General features: G+C 35.0%; 1 protein-coding gene across 5 annotated transcripts in view; it reads right to left on the bottom strand.

Moving 5' to 3' along the window:
• ZRANB3 (zinc finger RANBP2-type containing 3) overlaps positions 1-13,352 on the bottom strand; it is a 239,961-nt gene that overhangs the window by 40,376 nt on the left and 186,233 nt on the right. For all 5 annotated transcript variants that reach the window (XM_087435092.1, XM_004423871.3, XM_087435094.1 and 2 more), the window contains 4 exons: positions 10,420-10,539; positions 7,882-8,001; positions 5,036-5,215; positions 4,001-4,153 (listed from right to left, as the gene is read on the bottom strand). In XM_087435092.1, coding sequence (XP_087291218.1) covers positions 4,001-4,153; positions 5,036-5,215; positions 7,882-8,001; positions 10,420-10,539 — 573 coding nt within the window. The remainder of the gene's footprint in view (positions 1-4,000; positions 4,154-5,035; positions 5,216-7,881; positions 8,002-10,419; positions 10,540-13,352) is intronic.

The raw sequence follows: 13,352 nt of genomic DNA on the forward strand, positions 1-13,352 counted from the left end.
TTTGTAAACAGATATATATTTTTCCTCAGATACACTTTTTTTTCTAATAGTCTTATTACCTTTTTTTTTTTTTTTTTGCAGGGAAAGATTCGCCCTGAGATAACATCTGTTGCCAATCTTCCTCTTTTTTTTTTGCTCCCCCAAGCCCCAGCACATAGCTATATATCCTAATTGTAAGTCGTTCTAGTTCTTCTATGTGAGCTGCCACCATAGCATGGCAACTGACAGATGGGTGGTGTGGTTCTGCAACTGGGAAATGAACCCAGGCCGCTGAAGGAGTGAGTGCTGAACTTTAACCACTAGGCCATCAGGGCTGGCTCCAGACACACTTTTAAAACAATAAACATGTATATATGGAGGAAGATATGCTTCAAATTCTCAATACTAATCCTAGAAATGAACTCTTAAACATAGTTCGATAAGGAATTTTACAGAAAGAACAGCCACAAATCATAGTTTCAGTTATATATATTTTAAATACCTAGAATATCTATTGATTTGTTTATAGACCAAAATATAATATAATAAACACTACTTAAAGGAAAGTAGTTTTTTTTGTGTGTGTGTGTGAGGAGGACTAGCCCTGAGCTAACATCTGATGCCAATCTTCCCCTTTTTTCTTGAGGAAGATTGGTCCTGGGCTAACATCTGTGCCCATCCTCCTCTACTTTATATGGGACGCCACCACAGCATGGCTTGACAAGCAGTGCACCGGTGCGCGCCCGGGATCTGAACCTGTGAACCCCGGGCAGCCGCAGTGGAGCACACACACTTAACCGCTGCACCACTGGGCAGGCCCCCAGAAAGTAGTATTATTTAAATAAAAAACAGTCTTAGAAATAATCCTTCTATTTTTTCAGTAATATTTGACAGAATGGCCTTCTAGCATCCTAGAAAAAAAATGTACTAGCCCTGCAAATTAGATAGATAAAAAATTTAATAAGATTGCACATAAAAAATATTACGTTTTTATGGAACTAAACTTTACATTAAAATTTTAATTTTGTATTATGAGAAACATGTACAGACTTTAATTTTATTCCTGTAACTTCTGATCATTTCTTTCAAAAATTAAAATGAAACTCCTCATAACTCTCACACCATATAGCCCCAAAAGAGCTGGGAAAAATCAGATAGTTCGAATGGCTATACGCTTCTCAAATATATTATTTCTCATTCTATTTATATATGACCTCCAAATAACACCTGCTATTGTACAGAGAATATAACATCCATATACCCACCATTCAAAATTTACAAATACTAATATTGTAATATTTGCTTCTGCTCCTTTTTTAAAATAAAAGAAATAAAATATTTCTGATGAGGTTGCTACCACATTTTTACTCTCCCCCAGATCCATTCTCCTCCTCTCCCAAAGGCAACCATATTATAAATATAATATGTATTCTTCCAACCTGTATGTTTTATTACATATACATGTATTCATAAATACATAATATTATTTGTGTGTATGTGTGCTATGCATTTTTAAAATAACATGTTTTCAAAATATGGTCATGTAGGTACATATAAATCCAATTCATTTATGTTAACTTCTAAATAGTATCTTACGGGCCGGCCCTGTGGCTTGGTGGTTAAGTGCGCGCGCTGCGATGCTGGTGGCCCGGGTTCGGATCCCGGGTGTGCATCGAGGCACCACTTCTCCGTCCATCCTGAGGCCGAGTCCCACATACAGCAACTAGAAGGATGTGCAGCTATGACATACAACTATCTACTGGGGCTTTGGGGGGAAAAAAATAAAATAAATAAAATCTTTAAAAAAAAAAAAAGAATACCGTTTAAAAAAATAAAAAAATAAAAAAAAAAAAAATAGTATCTTATGACAATTTATGTAGCCATTCTCCTATTGTTGGGCATTTTGGTTGTTTCCAATTTTGCTTTCCAAAAAATGATTCAATAAACATCCCTGTACATGTATCCTTATAAACATGTGTGAGAATATATTCCTAGCAATGGGATTGTTTGGTTGGAAGGCATTTCCAACTTTACCTATTGCCTAATAGATATTGCCTAATTGTTCTCCTAAGTAGTTATAACAATTTATACTCCCACAAAGCAGTATACAAGAGTTCAGTATATGAAATGTTCCTGACATTTTTGGATATGTCAAATGTTGTCATTGTTGCCAATCCAATGGGTGTAAAGTAGTACCTCATTTTGTTTTAATTTCTTTTACTGAACACATACACACATAAATATATTTATGTTTTTAAAAAAGAAAACCCAGGAAGATTAAACCTGAAACGAATACAAATGGTTACTTACAGGGGATGGATAGAAGCAAAAATAGGGATGAGATAAATAGGGAATTATCTATATAATTCTAATAATGGAATTATCTCTGGGTGTACCTTTTTATATAGTTTTGACTTTTGAACTATTTAAATGTTTTAAATATTCAAAAAAAAGTAAAACCTACAACAATTAAATACACACAGAAACAAATGAACCTAAATGCCTATCAAATTGATAAGATAACCACATAGAAAAAAAGAACTAATTCAAGTAACTTTTGTACAGAAAACCATGACTATATACTTTTAGTGGAACATATTTAGCACTGCTAAGAAACCTTGAATTTTACTTAGTTGTTGGTAGTGGTATTAACGTAATAATTTTAAAAGTATTTGGCATGTATGGAAGGACACAGAAAATGAGTAAATATGCTGATGATATTAGGAACCAGAGTTCTCACTAATGGATAAAGGAAATATAAACATTTATATTTGTATTGATAATATGGAGAAGGCGAAGAAGAACTCGGTGATGCTGGATTTGAACTGGAGATAATAGCATGAACTTATGATTTAAAAATGCATACATATAGGTACATTCACATTTACCTATCTATGCAAAAGTATAGGTATGTGTATGTATATAGCTCTGCACGTTGAAAATAGCCCAGAAGCAATGACATCCCAGAGCAATGAAAAAATCCTGATTTCTAAACATCACTCCCCAGTACAGGGAATCAGGGCTCCTTAAAGAAATGTCCAGTTCCAGATCTGGGACAAAGGAAAAACAAAGTAAATCTGGAATATATTGTTTATCACAAAGCAAGAAAGCACTCAGAGAATTAAAGAGACTTTAAAAAAAGAGAGAGCCAGTTTCAAGGAGCTTTAATTAGCCAGATCTTAAAAAAAAAAAAAAAAAGTGAAAGATTATATCACGTTAAATAACAATAATAGAATCTTCAAGTTCATAGTGATATTTTTTTTAAATGAGGAGAAGTAAAGTTTTTCTTTACAGAAAAAATGCCAGCTAATAAATATAGAAGCAATGATGGAATTAGAAAAACCGGTATTTCAAAACTGATTCAAGTAAAGATCACTAATGAATGTTAAAACCATGGGGTGAAAAGTTTTGGGAACAGGACAGTCACATGATCTCACAGTACCACACCACAGATTACTTACTAAGTGTAAAGGGAAAAGGGTACCTTTACAATTTGTCTTATTTTGGAGAGGCAGAGTTTCTTTTCACGTTTATTGACTATTCAGTTCTCCTCAGATGCTCACATTGTTTGCCTATTTTTCTGTTGGCTTGTTTGTGTTTTACTAATTGAATTGTATAAATTCTTTATATACTTTGGATATAGTAATGCAAATATCTTTACTGAGTCTGTGACTTATTTATGTTATATTTTGTGGTCAATTTAATATGTACATCTTTCCCTACCTTCAGAGTCATAAAGATAGTCTCCCGTATTTTCTTCTGAAGGCTGGATTCTATTTAAGCTTGTTTTTCTAAGGAGCTGAACAGTGAGCACTAATATATATCTGTTGGAAGATACAAGCCACTGTTGCAGTGTCCTTCTATCAAGGTTATCTTTTGGTTCTAAGAAATTTTCCAGCTTTATGTGGAGGCTCCTTTCAATAGCATGAATAATTGAAAATCGCTATTTAAAACAATATACGATAAAGTTACAGTTTTAGGATATTAAAAAAATAGAAAAGAATACAACATATAATCTTACATGAGTGAATAAAATTTCATTCCTGAGCTCTTCAGAACTTTCATTTGGAGTCCAAGCTTCAGCAAACTGCAGGAAATCCCATTTTTCTTTATCACCTTCCTCAGCCTTAAGTTGTTCCTTCCTACCATTCAATGTGCTCCCTGTAACCTGAGCCTGTAAGATGGAAAAGCATATGAATTTTATAACAGTTCACCTCACAGCTGACATTTACTAAGCAGTACCTTGATTCTACATTTAAATCATAAGCAATCCACTAAAGAAAATCTTATTGTTTCAGTACATAAATAATATATGTAATTATTACTTTAGTAATATAATTATTTAGTATATATTTATTACGTTAGTAATATAATTATTCAAAATTACAACTAAATTCCCAAGTCAATAATTCCTACTCTTAATGAGGAAAAGGTCTAACTAGAGAAATTATGCTATTTGCTTTTCTCATTAAAAACTTTTATTCTAATATTTATAAACTTTGAAATTAAACCTACATATGATTGGCCATTTTGAATATCTATGCTTGAAAAACATCCTCTAATCCTTAGTCAAGTCCTTTCTATAAACATCCTTCAAGGTTGGGAAGAAGAAGAGACAGCTAAGTGGAGAGACCACGCAATGTCCCTCCTATCTTTTCTAGAGTCTGGGTACAGGCTGTCCTCTGTCCAAAATTAGCTCGGAATGTAAGAATTCTTCTGAGAAAGGGTTTATTCTTAGCTTACAAAAAAGATTTAGGGCTTGAAAGCATTATGGTTCCTTGTTAGTTAACCCTCTCCTTCTAGCCTCTAAAATGGGAGAAGAGGGGCTTAGAGGACAATAGGAATACATGTAAATTCATGCCTTTCTCTTATTACAGAGACAGCAGGTAGGGTACTACCAATTGAAGCTTTTTCTGAACTTGGTCTCTATTAACATGAATATCTTAGTATACTTAAGTATCCTTTGCCTGAAAACACTAAAACTCAGCCTCTTAACTCATGTAGGCTACAGATAATAATGAGTAAATTGGTAACCCGGTTTAAATTCAAGCTTTACCTTGCGATTCAACATTCCCCACATAAGGGTGTCTAGAGTCCCATTTGCAATAAGGTAGTGAATATTCACAGAACTGCACTGTCCAATTCGGTGAGCACGGTCTTCTGCTTGTTTTATATGTCCAGGGTCCCAATACAACTCAGCAAATACAACATGAGTTGCAGCAGTAAATGTCAAACCCTAAGCAAAATAAGGTGAAGAAATTGAGATGCAAATAAACCGAGACTGTAACATAGCATCACATATAATAAAGTCTTTCTGAACATGTTAAATGGACAAGAGAACACTGAAGGACTTAAAAACATTTCATTGTGAGCCAAATTAAGAAAAATTAATTCATGAAAGGCAAATGAAGACTGCTTATTGCCAGAGAGCCACGTAAACTACAAAAAACACATTTAAAAGGTATTTCAATATTTCAAAAGTCAGTTTTATGGATATACATATAAACAAAATCACTTTAACCTCTGATGAAGACTGGATTCACATTACCACTGGAAAATCTAATAAAATACATTATAAATGAAAATATAATTTCTAACACATGGTATCCATAGCAACTAGGCAGAGAGCAATGACATCCTCTATTCATTTAATTCATACTCCTGTTCTATAAAGCAAGAAAATCAAGTTTCTAGTCATACTGTTCTCTTCCTGTGAAATTTCTCATGTTCCATCCCAAAGACCCTGAAGTTTACTGGCTTATATCTCAATATATATAACACAATTGCATTTTTTGTGCAATTGTATTTTACATTAGTTTGAAATAGTGTGACATTAAAAAAGTATTAACTAAGTCTTGTCTTATAATCAATATATGAAATAATGCAAATCTCCTCAAACTAAAAATGTGTCCAAAATACCTGATTCCAAAGTTGGTAGGCTGAGTGAAATGTGAACCATACTTATGCTATTGCCACATAGTAATAAATGATGTTAGGGGTCAACAGAAATACCTACCACGTTTTGGGAGTATCCTCTAATACATGCTGTTGTTCACATGCACTGGAACGTCTGTGAGTGGGTGATTTTTGTGACTGCTGTGCTGTTATTTCGATATGTTATTTTAACTTAAAATATTTTTATATCACATAACAACATCATACTGGCATTTATTAAATGGTAGCACTAGCTCTCAAGCTGAAAAATTCACTGAAGAGCAATCACTTTGCAACAGAAGGTGGAAGTAATAAAACATGGAGGGAGCCAAACAACCACCATGCTGAACTGCGCTGCTATTTAGGACAGGAAACACCACAAAATATTCAAGATAATGCTGAAAAATAAGTAGTACTACTTAAAGAGGGACCCCTTTAAGTGTGTAAAAAGCATCATGTGACCACACAAGAATAAAGGGAAAATACGCTGGCAAGATCAGCATCACTCAAAGATGCTACCTAACTACAGTGGAAGATTCACAAGCCCCAAGAACAAAGCCCTTACTTTCCTTTATTCCTATGAAGATACTAGTGTTCAAGTACATAAGTTTTGAATTATACAAGGTCTTCAGGAATACAGCCTTGAATAAAATGTGAGTGCCCTGTACAATCCTAATTTCAGAAAGTCTTTTATCAGGCCATGCCCAGACTCTCCTGCCAGGCTTCCTCCTACTTATCTTCTCCCACGCTACGAGTACTCCATTTCTAATTTTAAGCTCTTTTTGATGATATTCTCTATGGCTGGAATATTCTAACAGATATAAAACTCAGATTACTAGAAGTTTAATCCAACATGAGGGAAGTGTTGAGATAACTCTCCTTTTGGTTAGAATTCCTAGTGAGTTCTAGAACTTCATCCTTGTGGAGTTTCTATATATATATAATTTTATATACATCAATTAGCTGGGTAAAAGCAGATCTTTGGCCCTGGTCCAGATTCCCGAGTCCACAGAAGTTACCAGAAAAGGCATATACCAGGTTGGATATTTAACAGCAATAGGCTCAATTACTTTTCTCTATGTTAAATATTCTGCCTTAGATATTTACATCGAAATATTTTAGAACGTTAGTAGAAAAAAGTCCAGAAGGATCCCCTCTTACATAGTGTAGCAGAGACTGTCATTGCCTTCCCCAATATCTATTCTTTTCTTATTCCTTTGTAACATACTACCTGATTCGCAGTGTGACTACCTGAAAAAAAGGCTACTTTTCTCAGCTTCCATTGAAGTTAATTGTCGCCAGGGGACTAACTGCAAGCCAATGAGATGCAGCATGCCCTTTCTCCAGTCAGTTTCCTGGATCGCAGATATGACGGAGAAGCTCTAGCAGGCCTCCCAGATAAGAGATACCTGCTAGGAGTGGTGAAGCAGAAAGCCAGATGGGGCCTAAGTCCTGAGGACTTTGTGGAACCACCATGCTAGCCTTGGACTGTCTACACCATAGAATAAAACTTTGTGTACTGAAGTCATTCTTAATTTGGGTTTTCATTAACTTGCAGCCAAACCTAATTCTAAGGGACAAACCAGGAGCATTCTATAAAAAGTTCAGACAGAAAAGTTCTTTTCCTTCAGGCCACCTCACAAACTGATGAAAATAACCCAGGAAGATAAGTGCTATAAGAAAGGGAGGAAAAAATTCTATGCAAATTCAAAGGAAGGAAAAAAGGTCATGGAAAAGTATTATAATCAAATTAACTATACTCTTCCAGGAAATTCTTTCCTTGAAAATTTAGGAAGAATTGTGTCCGAGGTGTTGAGGTCTCCTTCTATTATACTTTCTAGTACTCTCCAAAATAAAACGAATATTTATTACACAGGATTTTCAGATATAAAGTTATAATTATGGTTAATGGCCTTTTTATTATCTCAACAACATTTCATTATCAAATTTAGACCTGAAATTTCTTACCTGACCAGCAGCCTGAATGCTGAGGATAGCCACACGAGTCTCAGGATCCTTTTGAAACTGATTAACCAGATGTATTCTTTCTGAGGATGGAACACTTCCATCTATCCTAACGTAACGAGTCTAGCATCAACAAGTAATATGGCAAAATTAGGACACCCCCCTAGGCACCCATCTCATTTCATATATTTTACAGCTTATTTTTATGTTCACATAAAATAGAAACTGCTTAAGATGACAGGTTGGCAAATGTTATACAAGAAGAATCTTAACCAAATTTCTTAATAGCTTCTTATAATGATTTCATATTTTTTAATCTTTTAAGCTACTTGAGAGGAGGATCTATGTCTAATTCATCCTCATACCACCAAGGCCAAGCGCAATGCCTCATATGTAAGAGGAGCTCCGTATATGATTACTGAATTCAGCTAATGTTGTCCTCAGTAAAATCCTATGTAAATTAATATGCAAACTTTAAACGATGGATCAGACTAACTTTAAAGTTACACTAATTTTAAACTAAAATTAAAGTCAGACATGTGAGAAAGGAAAAAGAGGATTCTGCCCACATATTAGGGATTCAGAAGACTAGTGCATTTATTTCTGAAATATTCCAATATTAACTAGGAAAATATCTTTTTTAATGTATCATTTGAGTTCTCTTTTTTCACATTATTAAATGTAAAAGAAATATGTAATACAGTCATCTCCATTAACATGGGGACGAAGACACCGAAACACATTTTTTAAAAGCAGGGAAACATTAAGTGCTATACTGAACAGTGCTTTTAAAAGCTGTCTGAGGTGAGAAAGGAAGCAATCAGTGTGTGTTAGAATAGTTAAAAAGAACTTATTACTCAACTTTGTAAAAACAAGTATAAGCCTTGAATTTAAAATAGTCTCATTTATATAGGCACTTTAATGGAAAACACAGCCTTAAGTAGTTGATACATAAGAATATTCACTTTTATAAGGGAATAGTCAAGTTAGTCATTAAATAGAATGTCCCTTATTAACTTTCTATGTCTTCACACAATAAATATAAATTGACCAGTGATCCATTTACTGTCCAGTAAGGGAGATTATAAAATCTTCTGAGGGTCTTTCTAAAGAAAACACATTGTCAAGCTAGGGAGAGTTTGGAAGAAATTCACCCCCAATATCTTCACGACCTACATTTTTTTTTCTCTTTTTTTGGTGAGGAAGATTGGCCCTGAGCTAACATCTGTGCCCATCTTCCTCTATTTTGTATGTGGGACTCCACCATAGCATGGCTTGATGAGCGGTGTAGGTCCACGCCCAGGATCCAAACCTGTGAACTCCAGGCCGCCAAAGCAGAGCACACAAACTTAACTACTAGGTCACTGGGCTGGCCCCTTGACTATGTACATTTTTAACTCTTAGTGATGCTAAATGGGATTCTAAATACATCAGTAAAGCAGAAGTGGGAAAAAGAGACAGACTGCTAAGCTTGGAATACATTCCAATAGTTTTAAGGTATAAAAGGAATCAGAATAAGAAAATACTATGAACCTAATATTATCGCCCAATCATTTAAAAACTATTTCTAAGTTAATTAACTCTTCTTCAGAAGGTTTTTTTACAGACACTATAAGACAATCAATGAGAAAGCACCTTTTAAGGTACAGCACTTTATTATATTATATTATCATAAATCTTTCTATGAAGGAAATGCGAGAATTACTTCTTTGGTAATGTTAATGAACATATTAGCTAATGCTTGGAAAATGCATACAAAGTTTTAAAAAAACATGGCTTTATTCCTCCATTTAAAAAATCTACCTCCACAGGAAAGTGCTTCTGCTGCTACATGTATATTAAGCTCACACAATTTGTGAGGAAATTTCTTCTGGCTGCTTCTGAGCACGTCTAGAAGCCCTTAGCCCATAAAGAAAGGACAGGTTTAAACTCTGGAAGAAACGATGGCAAATGCTGTCACTGCCAGGACTGTTGGGGAACAAGGTGGACCTCAGAAAATGCAGTAAGGCCAGCAGGTTTGGTGGAGCGTACCTGGGCCATATGTCTCAAGTCTACCTACACTAAATCTTAATAATCATATTCTGTAGAGTAGGCTGCCTGGAAGTTTAAAATGTATGACTGCAGCTGGGCACTAAAATCGGCTGAATTCATTCTTCCTTTCCCTTCAAAATCACTCACATTCTAAGACCATCTTGCTGGTAAACAAAAATTTTAACTTTTAACTGCCTATACCAATCTCAAATGGTATATCCATTATCAAAAACAGAATTCACATTATAGCCTATCAAGGCAGCATATTTTAATCAATCCAGATAATTTGATCAGTGGAAAATAATAAGACTGATATAAAACAGAAAATTTAATAGTATACTATCAACACAATAGTAATATAATATTTGTATAATTTATAATAAAATATCTAATCATAATTTACATACCATCATCTAAAGGCAAAAAAGTTCAATTATAAGTCTACAATGGATGTTTTCTATATTAAAAACTGTATTCCAAGAAGTGTTTAATAGAAAAATGGTAACTTACCTTGTTTTCTATGACTGCTTCTGTGCAAGCTTGGAGCATGTTTAAATGGTGAGCAAAAACCAGAAATTTAAGTGAATCGTTCTGAAGCATCATTTTAATATAATCCTTTACAGCACCTGCCTAAATATTAAAAGTTAAAGGTTATTAATGTCATAAAAATTTTTATTAAAAATTATGTCACTTTCTTTTAATAAAGCAAGAAAAACTTGAAAATCAGTAAGTTTCTGTGAACTTTTAACTGCTTTGTTCTCTAGGTAGCCTAACGAAGTAGAAGCCCACACATAAGGGACATGTAGAAGAAGAGGGAAAGAGAGAGAAAAAGCTGAGAAGTAAAACAAGAACAAGACAAGAATTCGGATTAAAAAAACAAGAGAAGGAAAGAGTTTCAATGGAAAGTAGTTAGTCAATTAGGCTATGGCCAAGAAGGGGTTGGTGGTTTTGTTTAGAAAGTAATTTTCAAAAAAGCTCATACAGAAGACTAAGTGAAGTAGAGTTAAGGAGAAAATGGAAGATAAAAAATCAGATGAATAATATTTTTTGGGGGGGAGACTGAAAAAGAATAAGAAAGCTGGGACTGAAACTTAAGGGTTAAGGAAAGTTGGTTAATTCATTTTTTTAACTAAGAAACCTAGGTAGATTTACAAACAGGCTGTTTAAGGTGCAGATAGTCGAAGAAAAATAGAAAATGAGGTGATCTAGCTTGTCTCCAGGATGGAGAAGGTTGCAGCAGAGGCTGGAGTGGTGAGATTAAGAACAGAGGAAGGAGGTCTGAGAGAACAAGCGGAGACACAAAGAAATTGTGAGGTAGAAAGAAGAAAATCAAGACAGTTCAGATTGAATAGGCTTTTCTTAGTTAACTTGAGGCCAAGTTACCCGTTAAGAGTGAGAAATCCATATGAGATGAATTAAATAAGAATTAAACTTAAAGTGGATAGCATGATTAAATTTAAAACATAAATGTAGTATCTCTTAACTGTTAAAAACTAGTTACTTAGAAATTTTGGGAAAAGATAGCAGGTGAAAAAATTTAACCTCCACTCCTTCTCAGTGCTGTATTTAAATGAGAGCAAAGTGTATAGAGGGACAGAGAATTGGAGAGGGATCAATAGCAATATAACTTTGGAAGCTAAAAAGTAGACAGATGCTTGGTAACTGACTAGCCAACCTGACAGTTCCTAACCTGGCAGTATGGAAAGTTGAGAAGCACCTGGTTTACAATGCAGTAGTCCAAAAAGGCTCAGGAAACGGCCCCTCTGGAAGTGAGGATGGGGGTGTGGCTAAAACAGGAGGATTGGTTGAAAGAATGCTTAAGTGTTGATTATGTGCAACACTGATCTATATTCTTTCTCTACCAGTTACACATAATAGGTGACTTCCCAACCCATCCTGGCAGAAAACTAGAGATTTATTTTCTGGAGAGGGTAAAACAGAGGGTATCTGGATGGAGGAATCCGACATTGATGGTAGGTCATTTTGCAAAAATCATGGGGATTAAATGCAAGTTACATAATAAATGCTGAGATCTGTCCCTCTCCCTCAATCTTCTTACGCTTACAGGTCCCAAAACAGACAAACGGGCTTATGCTCTCTAAGCAGGAGGGCAGAATCATATAAAATGATTCTTTTCTGGGGAATCTGAGCAGTTAAAGAAAAAAGACTAAAGATACTGACATTGGAGGTTCCTCAACAAGACATCCCAGTCAGATCACCCTTTATTGAAGGCCATAGTTTGTAATCCATATCTGTGAACTGAGTTTCCAGTTAGTGTTTAGTGTCTTACTTGTAAATATAAGCAAACAACCAAGGATGACCAGGCATTTGTAGAAAGCAACCTATAAGAACAGATCAACTACACAGAGAGACTAAAACTAGAAGAGATTACATTTATAAAGCAAGAACAGGATGCTACAAAAAAAGAGTCACCATGGGGGTGGGGGGAAGTACTTTTAGAAATTAAAAATATAATGGCAGGGATTAAAAATGCACTGGTTATTAAGCTGAGGAAATCTTCCAGAAAGTAGATGGAAAATAACAGAGAAAATACAAGGAAATTAGAGGACCAGGACATGAGGGCAATATATGAATAATAAAAGTTCTAGAAAACAATACAGAGAAAACAGAGGAAAGGAAATAATCAAAGAAATAAAGAATGTTTTACAGAACTCGAGTACATGAGTTTCCAAAATGGAAAAGGCCCCCCGAAGAGCCTTCACAATGGATGAAAATGGACCCAGAGCAAGGCCCATCACCGTAAAACATTAGAACACTGGGGACAGGGGCTGGCCCCGTGGCTTAGCGGTTAAGTGCACAGGCTCCGCTGCTGGTGGCCCGGGTTCGGATCCCGGGCGTGCACGGACGCACCGCTTCTCCGGCCATGCTGAGGCCGCATCCCACATACAGCAACTAGAAGGATGTGCAGCTATGACATACAACAATCTACTGGGGCTTTGGAGGGAAAAAATAAATAAATAAAATCTTTAAAAAAAAAAAAAAAGAACACTGGGGACAAAGAAATGATTCTATGATCTTCCAGAGAGGGGAGAAAAAGATTTTGCAGAATCAAAATAGAATAAAAATTTTGAATTGCATTGGATATTTCAATATCAATACTATAAATTCTGAAAGAAAATGATTCCTAAGAATTTATTTCCAGCCAAATTAAAAATCAGGTATAAAAATAGAATAAAGACATTTCAAATATGCAGGGATTCAAATAATTTACCTCCACTGTACCCTTTCTTGGGAGGCTACTGGAGAATGTGGTCTAGCAAAACAAGGGAATAAACAAATAAAGAAAATAATATCAAGGAAAGAAGTAATTAAGCACAAGAGAGAAATAAAGAAAATCCCCAGGACGAGAGCTCTGCAGCAGACCAAAAGAGCAACAGTCTGGACTAGAGCTGATCAAAGGCAATAGGGGAAATTTATTTAAG

The sequence above is a fragment of the Ceratotherium simum genome, chromosome 9, assembly GCF_057802395.1.
Source record: "Ceratotherium simum simum isolate JZ-2026a chromosome 9, ASM5780239v1, whole genome shotgun sequence".
In the NCBI taxonomy this organism is placed as follows: Eukaryota; Metazoa; Chordata; class Mammalia; order Perissodactyla; family Rhinocerotidae; genus Ceratotherium; species Ceratotherium simum.